The sequence below is a fragment of the Lacerta agilis genome, chromosome 1, assembly GCF_009819535.1.
Source record: "Lacerta agilis isolate rLacAgi1 chromosome 1, rLacAgi1.pri, whole genome shotgun sequence".
NCBI classification, from domain to species: Eukaryota; Metazoa; Chordata; class Lepidosauria; order Squamata; family Lacertidae; genus Lacerta; species Lacerta agilis.
In genome coordinates this window covers 37121433-37144061 of record NC_046312.1, presented here as the reverse complement: position 1 = coordinate 37144061, position 22629 = coordinate 37121433, and the positions used below count along the sequence as shown (strand labels likewise).

The following is a 22629-nucleotide window of genomic DNA, read 5'->3' as shown; positions in this document are numbered from 1 at the left end:
AATGTTGCGAGGATCCTGTGCCCTTTTAAAATGTGGTTTTTTTGTGGGGTGGGTGGGGAGCTATTGGGTTGTTGTTTTTATTTTGATTATGTATTTTGTGGTTTTATATTTTGATTTTATTCTGTGAACCACCCTGAGACCTCCGGGTATAGAGTGGAATATAAATTCAATAAATAATAATGTTGATACAAATGTAACTTTCCAATCAGATATAAAAACTAACAAAATGTCATTTTCAGCCATGCGCATATGGTAAAAACAGCAGCGGTCTTGTGTTCTATTACAGGTTATAACCTAACAGTACATGTGGTCTCATGTTTACTTCTGGAAGGATAGGACATTCGTATCCAACAGCAATGTTAATAAGCTATAGTTCTATTTGGATTGAACTTGACCATGCTTGACCACATCAGGCTGCAGGTAGAAGTTTGTATGTTTCAGTGCTGCTTCATAAAAAAGCTCTGTAACAAGTAACATGCCAGGGGTAAGGCTATGCTTTCGACATCCGATACTGTGTGAAAGCGTGCTTATACAGGGACACATTTAAACATGGCAACCTCCCCTTGCAGTCGTAAGCGCCTCAACTCAGGAAATGCTTTATCACAATTCTGCCTGCATGGATAACCTACCTAGCCCTTTCCCTGAAAACTGGTTTAAAGTAAAATCAGTTCCCTTTCCTTTACATTTAATGGAAATACTCTTTACTATAGCTAAAAGGGGTTTTGTGTGAGAGAAATGCATTTTATGTTCTCCAGGCAAATTAGAATTTTGTCTTTCATTTGGGTTGTCTGTACAAGATGCTTTTAAGCAACCATCCCAGTGGTTTCAGGCCCTATCACCTAATAATTGACCATGACAGGAGTTATATATCCAGAGCCAGCGGGAAGAATGAATTGTATATGTCAGGCTCAATTACAAGGTGGAAGACCCAGCAACAAAAAAGACTGAACTGATTAAAGCTTGATGTTGACAAGAGAGCTGACATATCAGAGTTATTTCCCGAAGAAGCACTCTTCAGAATTCCCTCCCCGATGCCTCAGCAGTCAATATCCTGACCACTTTGTCTTCCCTTGTTGTTGTCTATCCAGCTGGCATGCCATATATTGTTCTGCTCAATAATTCTTGGCAAAGAAGATGTTCTCCGTCTCCAAGACAAACCTATACAAGAATGGCAAGAGAAGGACGCTAATGCTTTATTATGCTACAAAAGAAGCCAAATAATTGGGCTGGGGAAATGTGTTGCAACAGTTGCAAGACTTTTTAGATTAATAGAAATTAGAAAAACACATCCTGGCACATTTGAGAAGAATGGATTAATGGATGTACCCATCATTTTATTGGCTAATCCTGGCGTGTATATTTAAGATGAAAGAATCGTCATGATTTTTCCATTCAAGTGATAAAATTGCTTTGTGAAAGCTACTTCCTGCATGTTAAAATCTCAATGAAAAATGATTGTTTTCTAAAATCTTTCTGGTAATTTGAGTCACATTAGCTTCCAATTCTTAACACATGAGGACTGTTTGTCCACAATATTTATGAGGTGTCTTGGGTCAGTAGCGTTCCTCTTGCAAGTAGTTCATGGCATCCTTGTTTGAATTCATCGACTCAAGTGAGTTAAAGGGTTGTTATTTTATTTTATAATTTTATGCACCACTTTTCATGAAAAAAGCAAAAGTTAGCTGGGTGAATTACCAGAAAGCACTTTCCTGTGCACAGAATGAGTTAGTGTCTTCCCTTTCAGCTACACCCTCTTTTGCAATACCAAAGCTAACTCCAAATATTCCTGCAGTTCTCAGAAACAGCTCTTCAGAGCGCATAAAAAGCTTCATTGGGGAGAGTGTGTGCAGTTTGCTGGGAAACCATACATAACCCTTCGAATCCCAGTCTATCATAGCAAACCTATAGAGATCACATACCAATTCATTAAGGAAGTATAATAAAATAAAGCAAAACCAGTTTTTAAAAATATCACAAAATCACACGTGCATTCTTTTTTTTTTTTTCAACACTAGCAGCATATTGACATCCATCTGTCTTGGGAGACAATGAAGGAGTGTGCCTTTGTGGTTGTGCGTGAAGTCAAAACGTGGAGAGTTACAATGCCTGCTGTGGCGCTAGAGAGTTGGGGCAAGAACACAGCCCTGTTTCACACCGTTCTTTATAGTGAAGGTGTCCAAGGATGAGCCGTTATACTGGATGGTGCTGTGCATGTTCTTGTGGAAGTATCATCTTGTGAAGCTTAGGTGGGCACCCTCCCTGGCTGAGCAGTCTGAGTCCTTTTCAGCTGACAAGGTCAAAGGCCATTGTCAAATCTATGAAGGTGATGTACAACGGGTATCTCTGCCCTTGGCAGATCTCCTGAAGCTGGCGCAATGAGAAAATCATGTCAACTGTTGACCCCTGAACTCTTAAGCTGCATTAACTTGGGATAGACCTTGTCAGCGAGTGACTGTAATAACTATCAAATGCATGACTTTTGACATTCATATAAATACATATTATATTGGATCAGAGTACTGGTCCACTGTATATTGTCTGCTTCAGGAGTGGGAAACCTGTGGCCCTCCAAATGCTCTACAGGCCCCATCATCTCTGATTGTTGGCTATGTTGACTGGGACTGATGGGAGTTGGAGACCTCTGGAGGGCCACATGCTCCCTATCCCTGGTCCACCTTGATTGGCAACAGCAAACCAAGATCTCAAGAGGCAGCTCTTCTTCAGGTCTTCTACTCAAGATCTTTCAACAGGAAATATCAGGGATTGGAACTTGGACCATCTTCATGCAAACCATGTACTCTACCACTGTGCCACGGGCTCTTTCTCTATGCAGATTCTTAACTGCAAACATCCAGCCCACGAATGGAGGGTTTCCCTTGAGCAAAGGGAAACCAATAACAACTGTACATCTGTTGCGTTAAAATATTGTCAGAAAGGCTTTGCCTATCCAGCAAGCTCTGGCATTGCTCGACAAAATGTTTCCAAGGTTATTTCTTCTAACCATTCCATTCTGTCACTTTCAGGTCACACCTGTCAGGGCAAAGAGTAAATCAAGTCTAAGTTGTATGTCTTCGGTTTCTTCTGTTCTATTAAGATACTGAAAAATGACGAGCAGATTACAGCTAAAAATAAATGTGAAAGGATGTATAAGAGAATGCAACCAAACTAGAAGACAGAAAATAACTTCTGTATTAGGTACTATTTTAGGCAATAATATTAATAGCAGAGCCTCTAAGGAAGGAAAACAACACTTTTTTTTTAGTTTTGCTGAAACTAATGTTGCTAAGGAAGAATATGTTGCAAAAATACTGATCTGTCGAAACCTGCATTACAAAGCCTTTATAAAATAACCACTTTTATGGACTTCCAAAGAGGATCACAACTAACTTGTTTACAATATTCTTTTTAGGCTTGTCCCACCCTGTTCTAATCATGTTAGCCCACCAGGTTTAAAATATTTGTCCTTGTTTGTAGACTATCATAAATAAAAATACCCGTGTAGTGCTTCTCCATTAAATCAAGTCAGAGTCATTAATACATGTTTCCAAACAATTGTGTGGATGACTGCAGCTCAAATAACAACTCAGTTTGCATTTTTAAGTGTTTTTAAAACAAGTGTCACATTTTTACGGTGTTTCTGAGTGGGTGATTATTTCCCAACAGCAGGCTTTACTAAGCATTTTATGTCTGAAACTTCTACATATCCTCTGGACTTAGTGCTTTAATTAAGAACATGCCCGCATTGCTTCTTTTCACAGCTATAATAGCAAAAAGTTACAATCCTTCCCTCTGGACAATCACGAGCTTTCATAGTATGCAATCTGATTTGGATCATCCACTTTATTTGGAAAAATCCTAAGAATTATGGGAATAATCTTTATATAAATATTTGTATTTTTATAATAACTACCACCACTGTTATTTCAATTTCTTATCTGCTATGGTTTATACTAAAAAAAAAAAAACACAAAACAGTCTTGATGTTACCTGCAGTATAAAATACAAACAGTATCATCTATATTTATATATGAATTAAGAACAGCAAATGTTAAAACCAGCAATGTTTCAATACAATTCAAAATACAATACCAATACCCCCTGAAGAAAATACATATAGCATAAACAGGACAAGCGCAACCCAATCTAGATGCCCAGCAGAACGTAAGAATGGTAAATATCAAATGTGTGTGGGGAAAGGAAAGCCCTTTGGTGCCAAGCAGGCTTGCTTGGGTGTGCCACAGATGGGAGATCTCAGTGGCAAAAGTCCTTCTTCATCTTATCTCCATGTCCAAAACTTTTCTCGGAGGGGTCACATGGAGAAAGGCCTCAGATGACCAAGGGACTCATGTCGGAAGAAATGTTCCACAAGGTAATGGGGTCCTGAGCCATATAGGGTAAAACCAGCACTGTGAATTGGGCTTGGAAATGTACTGGTAGCCAGTCCAGCCAGGCTAGAATGCGTGTAATACGGTCAAACTGCCTAGTCCTCATAAAGTGCTTGGCAGTTGCATTTCGTACCAGCTGCAGTTTCTGATTTGTTCTCAAAGGCAGTCCCACGTGTACATCATTGCAGTGATTGAACCTGGAAGTTAACCTCTCTACAGCAACTTCTGAGTAAAAAAATAAAAATAAAAATCCCTAAAAATGGTAGCACTCAGCAGGAATTGGTCAGGATTGTGCTGGTAAATCGGAAAGCACTTTGTAATTGAAAAAACCCAACCAACTTTAAAAAATGCTGGGGGCATTTTCAGCCTACGAGCCGGGTGGTAAAGCTGGGGACATCGGGGTGCAGCCCTATGACAGCCATTCGTCATCTCCAGATGTTCTTCCAGAGCAAAATCACCTCAAGGGGGGGGGAGCAGCATTGCAGCCACAAGCTCTTCCTCTCTGCAACCTTACACAGCTTTCAGTAGGAGTGGGAAGCTGTGACTCTCCAACTGTTGCTGGACTAGGATGACTAATAATAATAATTGTTGTTGTTGTTTATTTGTTTAGTTGTGTCTGACTCTTCATGACCCCATGGACCAGAGCACGCCAGGCACTCCAGTCTTCCACTGCCTCCCGCAGTTTGAACAAAATAGGAAATACTTTCCAGTAGCACCTTAGAGACCAACTGAGTTTGTTCTTGGTATGAGCTTTCGTGTGCATGCACACTTCTTCAGATCCCACAGTTTGGTCAGACTCATGTTGGTAGCTTCGAGAACACTGTCCAACCATCTCATCCTCTGTCGTCCCCTTCTCCTTGTGCTCTCCATCTTTCCCAACATCAGGGTCTTTTCCAGGGAGTCTTCTCTTCTCATGAGGTGGCCAACGGATTGGAGCCTCAGCTTCAAGTATGTATCACCGAAAAGAAGGACCAAAGAGAGCATAGGTTTACATTAAATTACAACATGCTAATACATTTGCAAATTTAGAAATAATTGCTTTATTTTAAATAGAAATGCAATACAGTCTGGTGTCCTGGTGGAAACTTTCCTGGTGCAAGCTTCAAGGCTCCTGGTCTCCATTATTATGGTTCTTTGTTTTAAACTGGACAACCCTTCAAAGAGAGGACTGATACCTGCAGGTCATATGGCCATCCAATGATGTCTGCGCTGCAACTCCCATTAATTCTGGCCATTTGTCAACATCTGAATGACTGCAGGTTCCACACTCAGGCAACCAAATAGTAGCTCTTAAGAAGGCATTCTTCCACAGTGCACATTTCTGTCACCCTGCATTTCTTATCCAGTGCCCCCGCCCCCTGAGCATCAAAGTTTGGTTTTCGCTTTTCTTCTTCCTGTCTGCACAACACATTGGTCAGTACTAGTTTATTATGCTCAGAATTGGCCTTCGAATGTTGGGTTGTTCAGGTTGCACAGTTCTCCAAATACTTTAAAACGATCCAAAGGCTTGCAGCCAGGTTTATTCTGATGTAAATCTATTCATTAAAAACCATTTTACTGGATTTACTCCCCAATAAAAATGGAGTGTCTTGGAGGCAATACAGACCATATTAACATCACATGGAAGACATAGCGGCTGTATTTTGGTTACTTATAGTGGTGAAGGACATATAAGGAGGAGGGAATTAAGTGTGATGTCACAAATTCACCAAAATGCATACAGTCCATCTTTCTCTGCAGCTCCTTTGGAGAAGAGGCATTTGGGGAGATCTCTCCCAGGCAAGCTAATTCCAGGCTATTCAACTTCTGTCACTTGGCTACAAAAACTATAGCAGGACGTGTATGTCACACACCTATAATGACAATCAAAGCACTCAGTTATCTATGGACTAGTCTGAACATCAGGGGGTTGGAAATAACCTTTAGAGATCCTGTCCCAACTCCATGATTCCAAGTACGGCTTCAAATCTGGCTCTCTTCCTCTGACAACCAGAAGTGCCTAAAACTTTTATACTTCTGTACACATTAGATACAATGGTACCTCGGTTTTCAAATGTCTCTGTTGACAAACGTTTCGGAACTTGAGCTTCGGTTTTTGAACACGCCTCCAGTCAAACATGCCACATGGCTTCCGCTGAGTGCAAGTTCCTGAGGCCTAGCTGTTGGCTATTGAGTTTCGGTTTTCAAACGTTTCGGAACTCGAACAGTCTTCCGGAACGGATTACGTTCGAAAACCGCTGTACTTGTTTTCTCCCCTGCTGGGCAATTTCCTATTGCATAAAGTAACAGGGAGCCTAACTAGAGCTAGAGCCATTAAAACTGTGCAATGAGTAATATAGCATTTATTTATTTATATATAATAAAAGGGGGTTACATAATGGGTGTGAGGTGTTTAATTAGTGTTTATGTTGAAAGACTGTGTATCAGACTTTTGAGAACATACCCGGTAATCAAGATCCATGTGTACTGAAATGTGTGGACCTACTTCTGAGCATCAGCAATTAGCATTTGAAGAGTTAATTAACCTAGGGAAATGTCCTAAGTGTGTACAAGTCCTTAATCCTAGTCAAAGTGTTGATGAAGTCAGATGAACTCCTTTGCTAGGTGATGCCAGAGGGTGGGGATTAACTATTAGTATTTCAAATGAACTGACCATTGGAATGCAAATGAATACCAGGTTCACTGTACCATGAGATGGTACCAGGAAGATTTTATGTGCCTGGAACACCAAGATGGGCAGTAGAGCAAAAAGGATGCTGGTAAAGCTGCTGTAAGGACAAGCTGGTGCATTTTGGGCGGCGGCTGCTGTGCACCCCTCCAATGAAGACTAAAGGCTGTATATGTGTGTAAAATAAAGCATATACTATTGAAGTGCTAGCCTCCATTGTGCCTACTTTCTCCAAAGGAACACAGACCCTGGGTGAGTGCTTGGAATTCCCCTGGACTCTTAATACTGCTTGGCAGAGAGTGGGGTAGAGAGAGGGTGTGTGTGTGTGTGTGTGTTGTTGCCCCCCCCCCCCCGAGCCACGAATGTTATTGAAAAGCATTGAAATTACCTCGTAATGTCTTCTTTATGGGGTCATTTCCTAATATATATATATATATATATTTTAATCAACACCTTTGCCTGCCCACCCCCCAAAATTTCCTGGCTACGCCCAGGGGGCTTGCTCCCAACCTTTCTAACAGTATGCTTAGATTTGGGCTATAAACCTCCAACACTTGTTCACCTAATTATTTACTAAAAGAGAAACGTGGATTTTGGCGTTCTAGACTGGCTGTAACGTAGATGTTCCCTTCATTTCATAATCTACACACTGACTGGCTCTGGCTGCTCGACGACGGAAATGCACCCGGCACATGCTCAGAGGCACTCTTTTTATTACTTCCCACGCTCTGGGTCTGAAACCTGGCATTCAATTCACAAAGCGGAGCGGGTGCCACAATCTAAGCGCTGCTGCGCGAGAACCGGGAAAGGCGTTTCTAAATCACGCAGCAGCTGGGCAGCAATCGCACACGTGCGCTCAGCCTTGCCCTCACTACAAACCGCCTCAGTGCCAGCTCATAGCTGTCCAACGCTATGCCTGAAATTTAGCCTCCCCACCCCACCCCACCCCACCCGTCCGCTCATATCACGGCAGGGCTGGCTCTAGCAGTTTGTCGCCTGCGGACCGACTTCATGCCGCCAAAGGGACGGAGAGAATTCTTCATCACGGCTGCGAAAGGGATTGTTTTGTTCAGGCAGCTCGCGTGACAGACCCAGGCAGGCGGGACTTCCCGGGGAAGCAAGGAAGCATCATACAGCAGCAGCAGCAGCAGCAGCCGGGGAGCAACGTGGGTTGGAAGAGGCAGTGTGTGTGTTGGTGTGTTTGCGCCTAGTTGGTGGCTTGCACTCTTAACCCCGGGCGCTCTTCGCATGCACTTAAATCCAGCCCAGGGTGTTGTGCAACATGAAAGTAGTGGCTTTAATCAGGTAAAAAAGAACGGTGTGTGTGTGAGAGAGAGAGAGTGAAAGGGCTGCCCTCACAATGGACTAATACTTGCACTGCAAGGTTTCTACATAAGGTAGAAGTGCTGGAGCCCCATATAGCGCGGTGGTGGCTGGCGGAGTGAAGTAAGGGGGCAAGCAAATATCAGCCTCCTATGATCAGTTTCCCCTCCCACCACCAACTTTCTGTTTGTAATCAGCAATTTCCTTTCTAACCCCCCCCCCTCAGTCCGTCTGACCTCACGCTTCCTGCTTTGCTTTGCTCTCTCCGGAGTCGACTGGCTGATTTAAAACCGTGCAGCATTTGCGGGTCATGTCTGCAGCATATGCTCCTTGGGGTTTTGTTTTTTTGCTTCCCCTTTCGGCCCTGTGCATAGTGGGGGCAAGCACAACCTTTTCTATTCCTGTGTGGTTTAATATAGAAGGTGCTGAGGTTTTCTTATAGCCATCTGTTTGATCTTTCACAATGTCCCAAGAACAATAAGAAGAGCATGCAGGATCAGGTCATTTGGCCCCTCCAGTCCAGCTCTCAGTGGCCACCCAGATGTCCACCTCACCCCTTGCTTCTCTGTGGGTAGGGTTGGGAATTCGTGGGCTAAGTTTGTGCTATGTCCTACACCATGCCTTTAAAGCACATATGAAACACATTCTTTCCCTCAAAAAATCCTGGGCACCGTAGTAACTCACAGAGCTACTATTCCTAACAACCCTTAAAAAGTTACAGTGTCTAGAATACTTTGAAGGAAATAATGTGCTTTGAATGTGTTTTCAGGGCATAGTGAACACAGCGTGGCAACATTTACAAAGGGAAAGAGATGGACCTGCCCTTGGAAACACTTGTTTTTGCAGGGATTTGTTCTCAAACTTGAAGAAACTGAGCTATTTCTAAATGGATTGGGTGTTTTGTGCCTTCCTGAGCCTTGTAAACCTCAGGGAATGTGCTTGCTTAGCTCGCAAGTTTGTAGTGCTTTGCCATCCTGCCAAGTTACCACAGACCTGGGGACCACTTATCACAAACACACACACACACACACACACGTACATTTTCTCCCCGACTCATGTCCACCAGACTGTCTGTACACCTTAATCACCAGCTTGAGGTAAATGGGCCTGCAGGTGCCCGCCACTTCATTCATCTGTTAGTGAAGGTGGCTATCAACACTTTGCATTGCAGAATTTTGCACTTTGGCTGATTAGTGGTTTATCAACAATAAAGTGCACAAAAGTACCTGCTCTAGCTGCTGTCCTGCAGTCTCATAGGATTCATATATGTCTGCTTTCTTCAGTTTGAGAAGTAAGCTAAAATGTTGGAAGTTTTGCATGTATGTGTAAACACATTAAAAGGCCAAGGGGAGCAGTTGGTCATTGTCAGCTTACTCAGGCACTTGAAGGCCAGGAGTCCAAGGAGGGCCTTGTTACATGGTTTGATTTGCTTGAAGGGGTTTCATGAACACACCACCTGTGTTTCATATTAGGTAGTAATTTTCTTCTGCAACTTGACTCCTCCCTCTTGCAGAATTTCTCTGTCGGTACATTGATGCCATGTTTCATACAAATGAACAAACCCTTGAAATGGGACATAAGGACAGATTGTCACCTTCAGTAAATAGTGGTGATTTAGGGCTTTTGTGGGAAAGAAAGTCTGTGTTCTGTATTTATTGATAAAGTGGGTTGCTTGTGTGTAGTTGAGAAGGTTTCCAGCAGGAAAATATTGGGATGCCCAAAATGAATCCTGCTGCTTCCAACTGAAAGCCATCTCTGGCTGTGGGTGGCACAGGCAAATATACCAGAGTAGCATGCTGGTAATGCTCTGACCAGGGACTGAGTAGTAATGGTTAATATGGTTGACTGAAGGAAACCATCTTAGCACAACATGTAGCCCAGCTCAGGTACCCAGGGAGATGGTAGAACACTGTGACTTAAATATATATATATATACACATTATTTCTACAGTATATGCACTTAGCCAGTGGTAGTCAACCTTTTTATACCTACCACCCACAAACGCATCTTTCTTGATGGTAAAATTTCCTTACCTCCCACCAGTGCTCGATGGAAGGAGGATTCAGCTTGTGCTGTAGAACCCCCTACCGCCCACCTAGAATCTTGAAATGCCCACTAGTGGGTGGTAGGGACCAAGTTGACAACCCCTGACTTAGACAGTAAATTACAATTCTGTGAAATGCTGTATGTGTTAATAACCTGCTCTTGAATTCAGTGGGACCCATCCTATACTTACTTACTTACTTGCTTAGGTGTAAATCCATTCAACTCAATGGGACATACATCTGAATAGACATGTACAGGACTGTGCTTTAAGTATATTTGTATAGTTTTCTTGTTTGCACTTTAGATGTGCTTACTTTTCTTTAAAGAGCACGGTCATATTAATGCTCTGAGAAGTAATAGCAAATGGAGCATCTTTTTTTTAAAGCCAGGGAAATTACCTGTAAAGAATCAAGCATTTGTGCATCACAAGTACTTTGGTATTTAGTAGCTTTCATTCCATCTAATGTCCTTAGCAGCTAAATTGTCTCTGATGGCAGTCTTGCACCCACACAACGTTGTTTTGCATTTGAGATTCACCCTATGTGAAGTCACTGAAAACGGGGGTTTAAGTGCTTTTAAAGCTTCTTGCTTTGCTTGCAGTAAATTATCTTATGCTCAAGGTTTGTTTTTAATAACTTCACTCAAGCAGAATGGCACAACGCTGGCTCATTTTTGTATAAAGCTCAAGCCTGCAAAATCTGAAACATTTTATTCTTCATACCAATCTTACTCTCTTTTATGCACATTTTTTCACACTAGCAATTACAGACCCAATTGGGCATTGAGTCAGAGAAATGTAAAATGCATATTTGTGCACAGAGGCAAGCTTGTGACCTGGCTGCAGTGTGTGTGTGTGTGTGTGTGTGTGTGTGTATATATATATATATATATATATATATATATATATATATATGGATCCATGTAGGCTTAGCCCAGATAATTAGCATTATAAGCCCAAGAGTCCCTATGTTGAAAACACTGGTTGGGATCCAAAGTTCTGTGATGCTTTTCTGTGCAATTGCAACTTCGATCTCCCCATTTATTACGTGTGGAAATCATTGGGCGCAGGGAGCCTTGTGTGAAGTTAAAGAAATGAGGCCTCCCCTCCATGTGTAGAACACTACCTGGATATCAAGTGTGTATTCAGCAAGGGATAGGTTGGGGTGCAAATACTTACCGGTACAATCCAAATTATATACGTGCTACTTTTAACTTTCTTAAGGATTTCTGAAAAGTAGTAAAAAAATAAAATCCCCCTGTAGACATTGTCTCACCTGTATATTTTATCATTTTGAAATGACTGTTGAAATCATTATAGAGCTGTTTTTATAAAACTGATTCTTTTTATTGCAGTGGTGGGAAAGACAGCTGTTACAATATGATGCATTGTGTTGCTGCTGGACACCAGATTGTTGCCTTAGCCAATCTAAGACCTGCTGAAAACAAAGGTGAGAATTTCACATTTCTTTTATGGTAACCCTCAAACTCTGCCACCCTACTCACTGTGCTGGAGGATTAGTGTTGAATCTCTACCGGTAGATCTCTGAGTGATTTGCGCTAGATCGGCAAAGATTTCTGACTCCCAGATGTTTAATAATAGCAGCAAATAATGATTTTGCTGCTGACCTAAATTATGCTGAAATGAAGAAAGCTTGGCATACCCAGGAATTGCATTTTGTGTGTGGAAGGACTATGAGCTCTGTTCAGTTCTGATACACAAAATGAATTTCTGGGCTCGCAATTCTCTAATTCTAAAGCCTTCAGGCATTCTTCAAAGTTATAATACACAAAAAAGGGAGTGGGGATGAGTGCCTAGCTCTGTCCCTTGTCGCCATTCTGGGTTGTCTTCCATGAGTTGGAGGCTGGGAGTATCTCTTGACTTCTTTTAAGACAGGTTAGCTGTAGTATTATTTTATTCTATTACTGGATAATGGGTTATTTTACGGAGTTGTCATTTGCAGCTTTTTAGGGCTTTGGCTTTTTAAAGAATTGCATGGATTAGACCTAACAACACAAAGTAGAAGCTGATTGCTCTGTGTATGCATATAGATTTGATGTACTTTACTGTACTTTACTATTTATGTCGCAACATTTATCTACCATTTGACGGTAATAAAACATCAAAAGTGATTTATAACATCTCAAAGCTGCTATGTGAGAGACACAGATTATTGTTTACAAAGCCAGTTTTGTTTTGTGTTGTTATTACACGGTTGTTTCTGCCCCTGTGACATTATCACTTTTATTTCCTGTTGGGATAGTGGTGGAAATACGTAAGTAGCAACCCACGAAACATGAAACTGCTGTTCCCATGGTGATTTTGGGGGGCAAAACACTTGTTGGAAAGTTGCGCAAAGCTGGAGAATAAAGTAATTCCCATCCATGAACAAAAGTGGTCAGGTTGATTCATCCATAACTTGATCTGCACGAAACATTTAAAGCATTATTATAACGTTTTTAAGCAGTCGTGGCTTCCCCCAAAGAATTCTGGGGACTGTGGTTTTTTTTAGTGTGATGAGAATTTTAGCTCTATGTGGGAAATAGGGGTCTCTCAGCACCCTTTACAAACTACAGTTCCCAGGATTCTGTGGGGCAAGACTTGACTGATTGAAATAGTATGATACTACTTTAAATGTATAGTGCAGATGGGTTCTATTTGAAACAAAACTGGAGGCAGGCTCTCCTTCCTTATTAGTACATACTGTAAATATTAGTTAATACAGCTTTACATTGGTCTGTCTTCCAGAAGGGACTGATGAGCTGGACAGCTACATGTATCAAACGGTGGGGCACCATGCTATAGAGTTATATGCAGAAGCCATGGGCTTGCCACTTTACCGTCGCACTATTAAGGGCACCAGTGTGGAAACTGGCAAAGTATATACCAGATGTGAAGGTGATGAGGTTGAAGATCTTTATAAACTTCTGAAACTTGTTAAGGTAGGTTGTGTGAGAATTCCTATTCTTAAAGCTAAAAATAAAGAAATGTTCAATATAGTTAGGCTGTAGGCCCGAGGCCTGTAGTCACCACTCCTGTATTCCTCTATATATTTTTTGCTCTACATGCCGTTTCCTATGGAGAATAAACTTAGATGAAATGGGTCTTAATTTATAGCTTATTCTGCACTTTATTGTTGCTTCCTGACTTCAGGCTAAAGACCCCATTATAGTAGTAAAACTGATTTATGCTAAGAAGTACAAAAGAGAAACATAAGAAGAATTGTATGCTCCTTGTGATTCAATGTCTTCCAGGTTTTACACTGCTGATATATTATGTTTTGTTGCTTCCAATTTCTTAGGTTTCGTATCTTTTGTTTCTGTGCTCAACTGTAGGGAACACGTCTTCTCCGGGAATAAGCCAATGAATTTTAAAGCAAAATCAAAGAGGAAGGAATTTATTATTTATATTGTGTTCCTTACTCGGAGCCTTACATAGTACTTTTTCAATTGCAGTTTTGTTATTGGTGATATTCTGAATTATTAGTGGCATTTTCACCTAGGTTTTTTTAAGTAGCAAACGTAAAAAGAATATATTGGCCTTGTTTGAATGTTATGATAGCCATGGTGTATTGTTACAGGAGTGAGCAACATCAAACCTTGGGCTCATGTGCTCCCTTCTCCGGTGCCATGAAGAGGAGCTAGGAGGCTGTTGCTTCCATTCTAGACTCTACTAGCTGAAATGAAATGCTAATGCAGGGATGAGGAACACGTAACCCAACTCCTACCATCCCCAACCAGCATGGCCAGTAGCAATGGACAATGGGAACTGTAGTCACACAATATCTGGAAAGCCACAGGTTCCCTTGTTTTAATGCCCAAACGGTAGTTAGCCCTAAGTTACTATGGTTGGTTGGGGTAAGTTAGCTTCATGTCAGTCTTTATAAAACTGGCTTTTTTCCCAACTAATCAGCAAAGCTCCTAGAAAAATGGGGTTTCCTACTAACATAATGGAGAGAGCATGTCTCTTAGCAGATCTCTTGGCATCTTCCACTCTCTGAATGGGGAAGCTATGCTGACATGTGAAACAAAAATAAAATTATATTCTGTCTTACAGTTTTGTTTTTAGCTCTACCATGATTTGAATTAAGATAATTACACTGTGGTCTGGATAAAAGGGGTTTATTTTGGAAGGGGCTGTTGTGTTATGTTTGTAGTGCTGCGTTGTGAATTTTCCGTGGTGTTGCTGGATCTGAAGGCAGCCCTGTTTAGGGAAGTTTTTAATGACTGATGTTTTAATGTATTTTTAATCTTTTGTTGGAAGCTGCCCAGAGTGGCTGGGGAAACCCAGCCAGGTGGGCAGGTAGAAATAAATTATTATTATTATTATTATTATTATTATTATTATTATTATTATTTGTGGTGTAAAGTTCTGCCTCCTGGGACTTTTGAGACTACAGTCACTATTGCACTGGTGGTGGTACAGCAGAGGATGAATTCCAAGCAGGATGCTGCTTGTTGTTGCTCTGTAAGAGAAATTCTACTACTTTGTAGAAAATCTTCTATTGGTCAGAATAATAGCAATCCTTGTGTTTCTAAACTTGGATTTCCTTTGCAGGACAATAGCTTGTTTGAGCTCCACTCAGCTAAGAAAAATCAGTGATGGGTCTCAGCAGAATATTTTTAGTATGCCCACAAGTTCAAGGAAATGCAGTGTATTATAAGGATTTCTGCTTGCACAATGTGACTTTCCTCTCCTTCCTATGCATGCCCTGTGTCTTCTCTGAATCTTCTCCAGAGGGTTGGGGGAATCCCTAGAAGAACAGACTTTCTAAGGGGAAGTGGGGGGAATAGAGGTGTTACGCCTGTATGCCTTGACCCAATAAGACCAGACGAAAATATTTCAGGCAGCAAAGTTTTCAGAAAAAAGTCTCTTTATTGCAATAAGGTGCATTCAGTAAGCAAAAGGCAAATGCACACCCCACCTCCTGTGGGGCAAGCTTAAGTACTCTCTATGACATAGTAAAGCTCCTCCTAAATCCCTCCTCCTGGCCTATCAGAACTAATATTATAATACTGCGTTAGCAAATCAGAACATTTCCTTTGTCCGGCTGCCTTTGTCTGTTTCAAGCTGCTTTAGCCGCCAGGAGGTGCTATATGCTATTATTACAGTGCCTAAATGCCTAGCCGTTGGCCTCCAACTGCACCTGGGACCTTATTTTGGCTTCTGCTGATGTTCACAGGAAATGGCTCGGTCAGGGGGTGAGTTGTGGTTAGCTACCCAGACAGAGTGTGGAAAAAGAGGAAGTCTGTGGTCGGCCGTTTACTGGCATTCTGCTGAACTGCTGAACTGCTGAAACTGCTGATATGTCTAAGTTTATCTAAGAAGCTGCAATGTAAGGATTTTAGCTGGCAAAGTTGAAGCAAAGTTCAAGCAAAGTTGAATCTCTAAAATGGAGTGGGGGCATCTCCGAAATGGGGTTCAGGGGCTCGTATCTTGGTGCCTCATTTCCCCCCTTTCAATCGAGAGGAGCAGCTTGTTCTGCTTCCTCTTCAGATTGACCTACTGAGATTTCCTCTATAACTTGATCCATCCAGTGTTCAAACACCCCTATAGGGTCTTCAAAATGTTCATCAGGTTCCCATGTATCATCATCTGGTGAATAACCTTTCCATCGTACTTTGTATAGTATTTTACTATCTGTGGTTTTCATGTCCAGGATCTTCTCCACTTCAAAGACATCCGTATCATATTCATTGATACCTCTGCCGCTTTCCACTATCCCTTCTCCTCCTGCAGCCACCTTCTCCTCAGCCCCACTCACAACCGCTGCCATGTATGAGGCGAACGTTGTAATGGTGTCCTTCTCCAGTCAGTCCCTTGGACTGTAAGCAGTTGCGTGGCAACCACAGGTATATTTGGTAAGCCTGCGGTTCCTGTACATAAAAGGACTTCCCACCCCCCTTTGGTGACTCTGGGTGGCGTGTCCCCTGGTGTGAAAGCTTCAAATTTCCTTGTGACTACACTGGAGAAAGTCGAATAAGAGCCAGTGCCTCACCCCAAGTTCATTCCTCGAGGACTAAATTCTGGTTTACTGTTACAGCTGAATATGGCCCATATTTCTTATGGAGGGTGATGACATTTACTGGAGGACTGGAAGGGACTAATGAAATTAGTGTGAGAAGAATAGGATCAGTGAATATTTTACCTATTCTGACTTCTTGAGAGCAGTTGCAATGTAGCAAATAGTCAGGAATAACTTTCTAACAGTAAGAACTGTTTGGCGGTAGAATGGACTCCCTATTCTCTTTTCCAGTGAAAATACACCCATAGGTATAAAAGACTAGGCCCTCCCCCTCTGGTTCCCAACTATATACACGCAAGGGAATAGAAAGGGATATTGTTACTTTGACAAAGTCAATTTCAAGGGGTCAACAGGATTTTCCCTTCCAATTTCCCGTCCAATCCCAACAGCCTAGACCAACATTGTTCAAACCTCTAACACTCCCAATCTATAGAGTTATGCCCTGTCTAACAACTGGTCGACAAACCACTAATAACAATGTCCTTCTGACCAATTTTTCTGATGTGGTTCTGCTGGAGATGGTCTCTGTTGCATAAAATGGAGGTTTCCGGTGGCCCGTGCGTCGAGTGACAGCGTCCTGTGTGTCACAGCAGGGGCTACTTCAATTCGGTCTCCCGTGCGCTGGGCGTCCTTGCCGGTCAGACGCAGCAGGGGAGACTGGTGCACCGTGCGTTGAGTACCTACTCCTGGCTAGGCACAGCAGGGTGTCGACTCCAGGGGGTCACCTCCGCCTTTCACCGCCGTTGGGGTGGATAGGAGAACCGTGTATGGACCGTGTAAGAAGGTTGCGCTTCCACTCCTTTACCCACAAGCTATAGCCAGGCTGGAACTGATGGACTGGCTCAGCAAAGCTGCACGGTGTTTGCTCGAGGGCCCACCTGCTGAGGGAACGACAACACACAGACACAGAGAGACAGACAGACAGATAGAGAGATTATTTGTTTGTGGAAGGTGATATGCTCTTCCACCTGTCCAGTCCAGCTGGTTTTTCACGAACAAATGGAGGTGGCCTCCCATACAGGAGCTCGAATGGTGACAGTTTAAGTCTCTTGGTGGGGGCGCTTCGAATTCGGAACAGAGCTATAGGGAGGACATCTGTCCACTTCAGTCCGGTCTCTTGGGTTAATTTGGCCAATTGGATTTTCAAAGTCCGGTTCATCCTTTCAGTTTTTTCCCGAACTCTGTGGCCTATAGGCAGAGTGCAGTCTCCACTTTATCTGAAGTTTCTTGCACACTTCCTGCACTACCTGATCGATAAAGGCTGGTCCATTATCACTCCCTATACTCCTGGGCAGTCCGAACCTGGGTATTAGTTCGGTTAGAAGTTTCTTAGTTACTTCCCTGGCTTTTTCAGTCCGTGTTGGGAACGCCTCTACCCATCCGGTCAGCGTACAAACAAACACTAGCAGATATTTGCAAGTCCTTGCAGGTGGCAACTCAGTAAAATCCACAATCAGATTCTCCATAGGGCTGTATCCCACATGTTGTACACCCGGTGGGGGTTGCATTCCTTGCTTGGGGTTGTTTTTGGCACAAAGGATACACCTCTGGGAGATAGCAGCAGTTAATTGTGAGAGGTTAGGCACATACAATTTTCTCCCGAGATGTTCCCTAGCAGCAGTGCCACCCAAGTGTGTGGACTCATGATAGTTTCTCACAATTTTGCCGGCCAAGTGTTGGGGCACGAACACTCGGTTGTCTGGGAGGAGTAGCCATCCATCTTGCAGTCGGGCTCCCTCCTGTTGTGCCCATTCTTGCTCTTCAGGAGAATATTGAGGTTCCAAGTCTTCAGTGGTTATTTCTGGGATGAGTGCAGCCATGGTTGGAGGTGGTGATTGCATAGCTGCTTCTCGGGCAGCCTTGTCTGCCTTATGGTTGCCTCTGGTGACCAAATCCTTGCCTCGCCCATGTCCTTTGCAATGCATTACAGCAATCCTCTCAGGGGCCCACACCGCCTCTAATAGACTTTCCACTTCTTGTCCATACTTCAAGGCTTTTCCATGGGCTCCTATCAGACCTCTTTCCTTCCATAGAGCTCCATGCGCATGCAGGGTTAAGAAGGCATACTTTGAATCCGTATATATATTCGCCTTACATCCAGCTGCCAATTGCAGGGCTCTAGTGAGTGCAATTATTTCGGCCTTCTGGGCAGAGGTTCCCGGTTGCAGAGCTTCTGCCTCTACAATCTCATCGTTGGTCACCACAGCATACCCAGCCCTCCTAACGCCATTGGATACAAAGCTGCTCCCATCTGTGTAATATACAACATCAGGCTCTTTCAGGGGTTCATCTTTCAAGTCTGGTCTGCTAGAATAGACTTCGTCCATCACCTGGAGACAATCATGGTGTTCTATTTCCTCGTCGTCTGGTAGGGGCATCAGGGTGGCGGGGTTAAGGGTATTCACCACTCTTAGGTGCACTCTTGGGTTTTCACACAGCAGGCCCTGGTATTGGGCCATTCGGGGGTTTGTCAGCCAGTAGCTCCCTTTGTACTCCATGAGGGTGAGAACAGCATAGAGTACATTTACATTCATTTCTTGGCCAAAGGTGAATTTATCTGCTTCTGTCACCAAGACTGCAGTGGCTGCCACTGATCTCAGACAGGGTGGCCATCCTTTAGCCGTTGGGTCCAGTTGCTTTGAAAGATAAGCTACAGGCCGATTCCAGCTTCCTAGCTTCTGAGTCAAAACTCCAGCTGCCACGCCATTCTGCTCATGCACATACAGTTGGAAGGGCTTCTCTGGGTTTGGCAGCCTCAAGGCCGGAACCTCCATTAGGCATTTCTTAATAGTCTCAAAAGCCTCTTGCTGCTCTGGTCCCCACACAAAGGGTCTTCCTTCACTCCTCCTGTACTATCATTCAGGGATTCTGGTAAAACACTGAAGCCAGGTATTTAGCACCACCCTGCATTTCCCTAGGAAGTCCCACAACTGCTTCCTAGTGGTGGGCTCTCTTATGAGACATATGGCTTCTTTCCTCTGTGATGTGATATATTGAAGCCTAAATACTTGATTTCCTTCAGATACAATTTATGCCTTTCTCTGAGAGGCTTTGTATCCTGTCTCCCATAACAAGTATAACAGTTCTTCTGTAACTTCTTTTCCTTTTCTTCCAAGTTTTGGCCATCTTTACCAAAAAATTTTTAAAATCCTTGTGGCCAGAATCAAAGGGGTTTGAGTAAGCCAAGATTCAATAATCAGTTCAAGTGTTTCTGGGCTCCTTCTGCCGCCCATCGTGGCAGGAAAGTGAGAGTAGTGTTTTACTGAGACTGGCATAGCCTAGGACCTTACATTAAGAATTATATGCAGGATATTTTTGGCCAACTCTGGGGATTATCTTCAGCCCACACCCCTGGTGGAGCTTGGAGATTTTCAGGTATTTATTCTGTCACTTTTCCCAAGAGTAAATGGATGGGATTTTGTGATCAAGGCTGCCAAAAGTTCCTAAGAGTATTCTCTAGGCGCCATTAGTGACAATATGCTGGTCACTCGTGGAAATAGCTGCATTTCTGGTCCTTTGGGGACAAAATAATTTGTGCCTGTACCTTGAGGGGACGTCTCTTTCCAGTGAGGGCACTGGGTATTTGGGCATATACAGGAACTGATGGGTGAGGTGGCATCCTTCAATTTGACATTCCAAATGCCTCCCTGAACAAATCACTTGTGGCTCCCACAATGTTCACTGATTCTAGGCTTTTGGATTGTACAGGCGTGGTTATAACAGAATACTGGGCTCCCAGCGAAATATCTCTGGTTGGTCCCTCTGGGGTATCTTCCTCCAAGCCCTCTTCTTCTTTGTCCTCTTCCTCTTCCTTCTCCTCTATTCTGGGGCCATTCTCACTTCCAGTGTGTCTCCCTTTTCTACATATGACACACTGCTTCCTTCCTAGCAACTGACCTTTTCACCGGCCTCTTCCTCGGGTCAGACCCCTCTGGCCTCACCCGGGTCACCAGTCCTAGGACGCTTGTTGCTTGGCCTTTCATCCTTACATACTCCTTCAATGCCTCTTCTACTGCTTTCTTCCAAGCGGCTGACCTCTTCACCGGCCTCTATCCCGGGCCTCTGGGCCCCTCTGGCCCTCCCGAGTCGCCGGTTCCCCTTAGGCCAAAGCTGCCGCCATAACTGCCGCCTTCTCCTTCATCCACTTCCTCTTTTCCTTCTTCTCCTCCTCCCCTCTATAGTCATACACTCGCTGGGCAATTGCCATCAATTCACTCCGGGACTTTCCTTGAAACCCATCCTGCTTTTGTATCTTTGTCCTTATATCTTTAGTGGATTGTGCGATAAATGAGCTATTGACCATCGCCGCATACTCGGGGAGGTCGGGGTCAAATGGAGTCCAGATTCTATAGGCTTCCATTAACCGTTCCAGAAAATCTCCAGGGCTCTCATCTGCCTTCTGGGTCACAGCCGAGACCTTGGACAGGTCTGTTGGCTTCCTAGCTGCCCTTCGAATACCTTGTAGGAGAGTTTCCCTATATGCTTTCAGGGCGTTTCGGTCTCCATCATTGTTTGCGTTCCATTTGGGATCAGACGATGGATATCGAGTGGGCCAATCTGTTTCTAACACTCTCTGTTCCTTCAAGTGTTCTAATGCTTGTTGATCTATCCTCCTTCTTTCCTCTGTGGTAAAAAGGGTATTCAGCAACTGCTGGCAATCTGGCCAGGTTGGTTCGTGGGCAGCGAAGATAGATGCCATTAAATCCACCATAGCTTTAGGTTTTTCACTAAAGGGTGGTGTGTGTACCTTCCAATTCATCAAATCTGTGGTGGTAAAGGGAACATACTGCATGGTGTACGTCCGAGGTGGGGGTCCACCATCGACTAAAGGTGCATCAGGTGGGGTGGATTGTTCCATACCACCCGAAGGGGGGCAATTAGGTCTTCTGGTGGTGCTTCCTTGCACCCTTTTGCATAGTCTTTCAGTGCCTGATTACGGGCCCTGCTGTAGGCTGCCGCTGCACTTCTATGCTTAGGATTGGAGGACCTATACCGGCTTATCTTTTCCCTTAATTCTCTGAGGTTTGGGTATATTTCTTCCAGGGTTTGGGTGTTAGGGACCTTCACCCTATTCCCCTGTCCCCCTTCTGCCCCAGCCGGTGGGTCTGCGTTCTGAGGCTGTTGTACTAGGGGCGCATAAGGGGGTGGCCGCGGAACCATAAGCTCCTCTTCTTGACTGTCCAGTACTGGCGGGTGTTTTGCTAACTTCTGTACACTGCAGATCTTAGCCCTTGGTGGCAATTTTCTGCACCCTCGCAGGCAAGGGGGATTATGGTCTACAGCATCCTTCCACGTTGAGATATATGGTATCTGGTCTGGATGATTGTCAATTATAGTCCGCCATAAGGGATTAATGAGATTCTCATCAAAGCTTCCCTCGGAGGGCCAGCCTGTACCCTGTGTTGGCCAGTCTACTTCACACAGGGATCGTAGGCGTTCTTTCCTCAACGGGAATCCCCAATCGTCGCCCTCTGTGGCTTCCTTCCAATGGTCCAGAAAACACTGGAGGGGAGTCCCTTTGCTGGACCCTCCTCCCATCCTGGGCTGCTGAGGTACTCCGCTCCTACCAAGGTACAATCACACACCTTTCTCCACACGTCGCTTGGCTAGTGGCACTAACGCCCCGGCCTCTCATGCATACACACAATCACTGGAGTACCTTATTCACACACCACACACATATACCTCCCAAAGTTTTCCCCCTTTTGTCCTTTCTTGCCTACCTACACATATCTATGTATCTACCTGCCCTACCTGTCCTACCTGCCCTACCTGTCCTACCTCTGCGTATATGGGTTCGCCAGAGGACCCCTTACCTGCTGGCTAATACCATACGCTGGGGAGAGATCAAGTCCCCCTTCCTCTAATTAATATAGAGGGTCAGTACTCACCAAAAGCCGGCTGTCTTCCCTGTCTCCCCGGTTCTTTGTCCGTTGCCACTCCTTGCAGGGCGGAGGGGGGTCAAGATGCCTTCTGATCCCTTCCAACTCTTAAGACTGAGGTGGTGCGCGCAAGGTCACAGGGCTGTTAACCTCCCACGCCCTGCATAGTAGGCAAGGGGCTGCCTCTGGTCGAGGGCTTAAGGCCCGATCCGAGTCCTTGACGGCACCAGAAATGTTACGCCTGTATGCCTTGACCCAATAAGACCAGACGAAAATATTTCAGGCAGCAAAGTTTTCAGAA

The 22629-nt window shown here is 43.9% G+C and overlaps 1 protein-coding gene across 5 annotated transcripts in view; it reads left to right on the top strand.

Moving 5' to 3' along the window:
- The first annotated feature begins 8163 nt into the window (after window positions 1-8163).
- DPH6 (diphthamine biosynthesis 6) overlaps window positions 8164-22629 on the top strand; it is a 248600-nt gene continuing 234134 nt past the window's right edge. For 3 of the 5 annotated variants that reach the window (XR_004426269.1, XM_033144465.1, XM_033144483.1), the window contains exons 1-3: window positions 8165-8358; window positions 11777-11871; window positions 13170-13363. Coding sequence is in view for 4 of the 5 variants with exons in the window: in XM_033144465.1 (XP_033000356.1) it covers window positions 8336-8358; window positions 11777-11871; window positions 13170-13363 (312 nt within the window). In the remaining variant the exon portion in view is untranslated. Of the gene's footprint in view, window positions 8359-11776; window positions 11872-13169; window positions 13364-22629 lie in introns of all 5 variants that reach the window. The other 2 variants (XM_033144473.1, XM_033144492.1) reach the window with 2 other exon arrangements.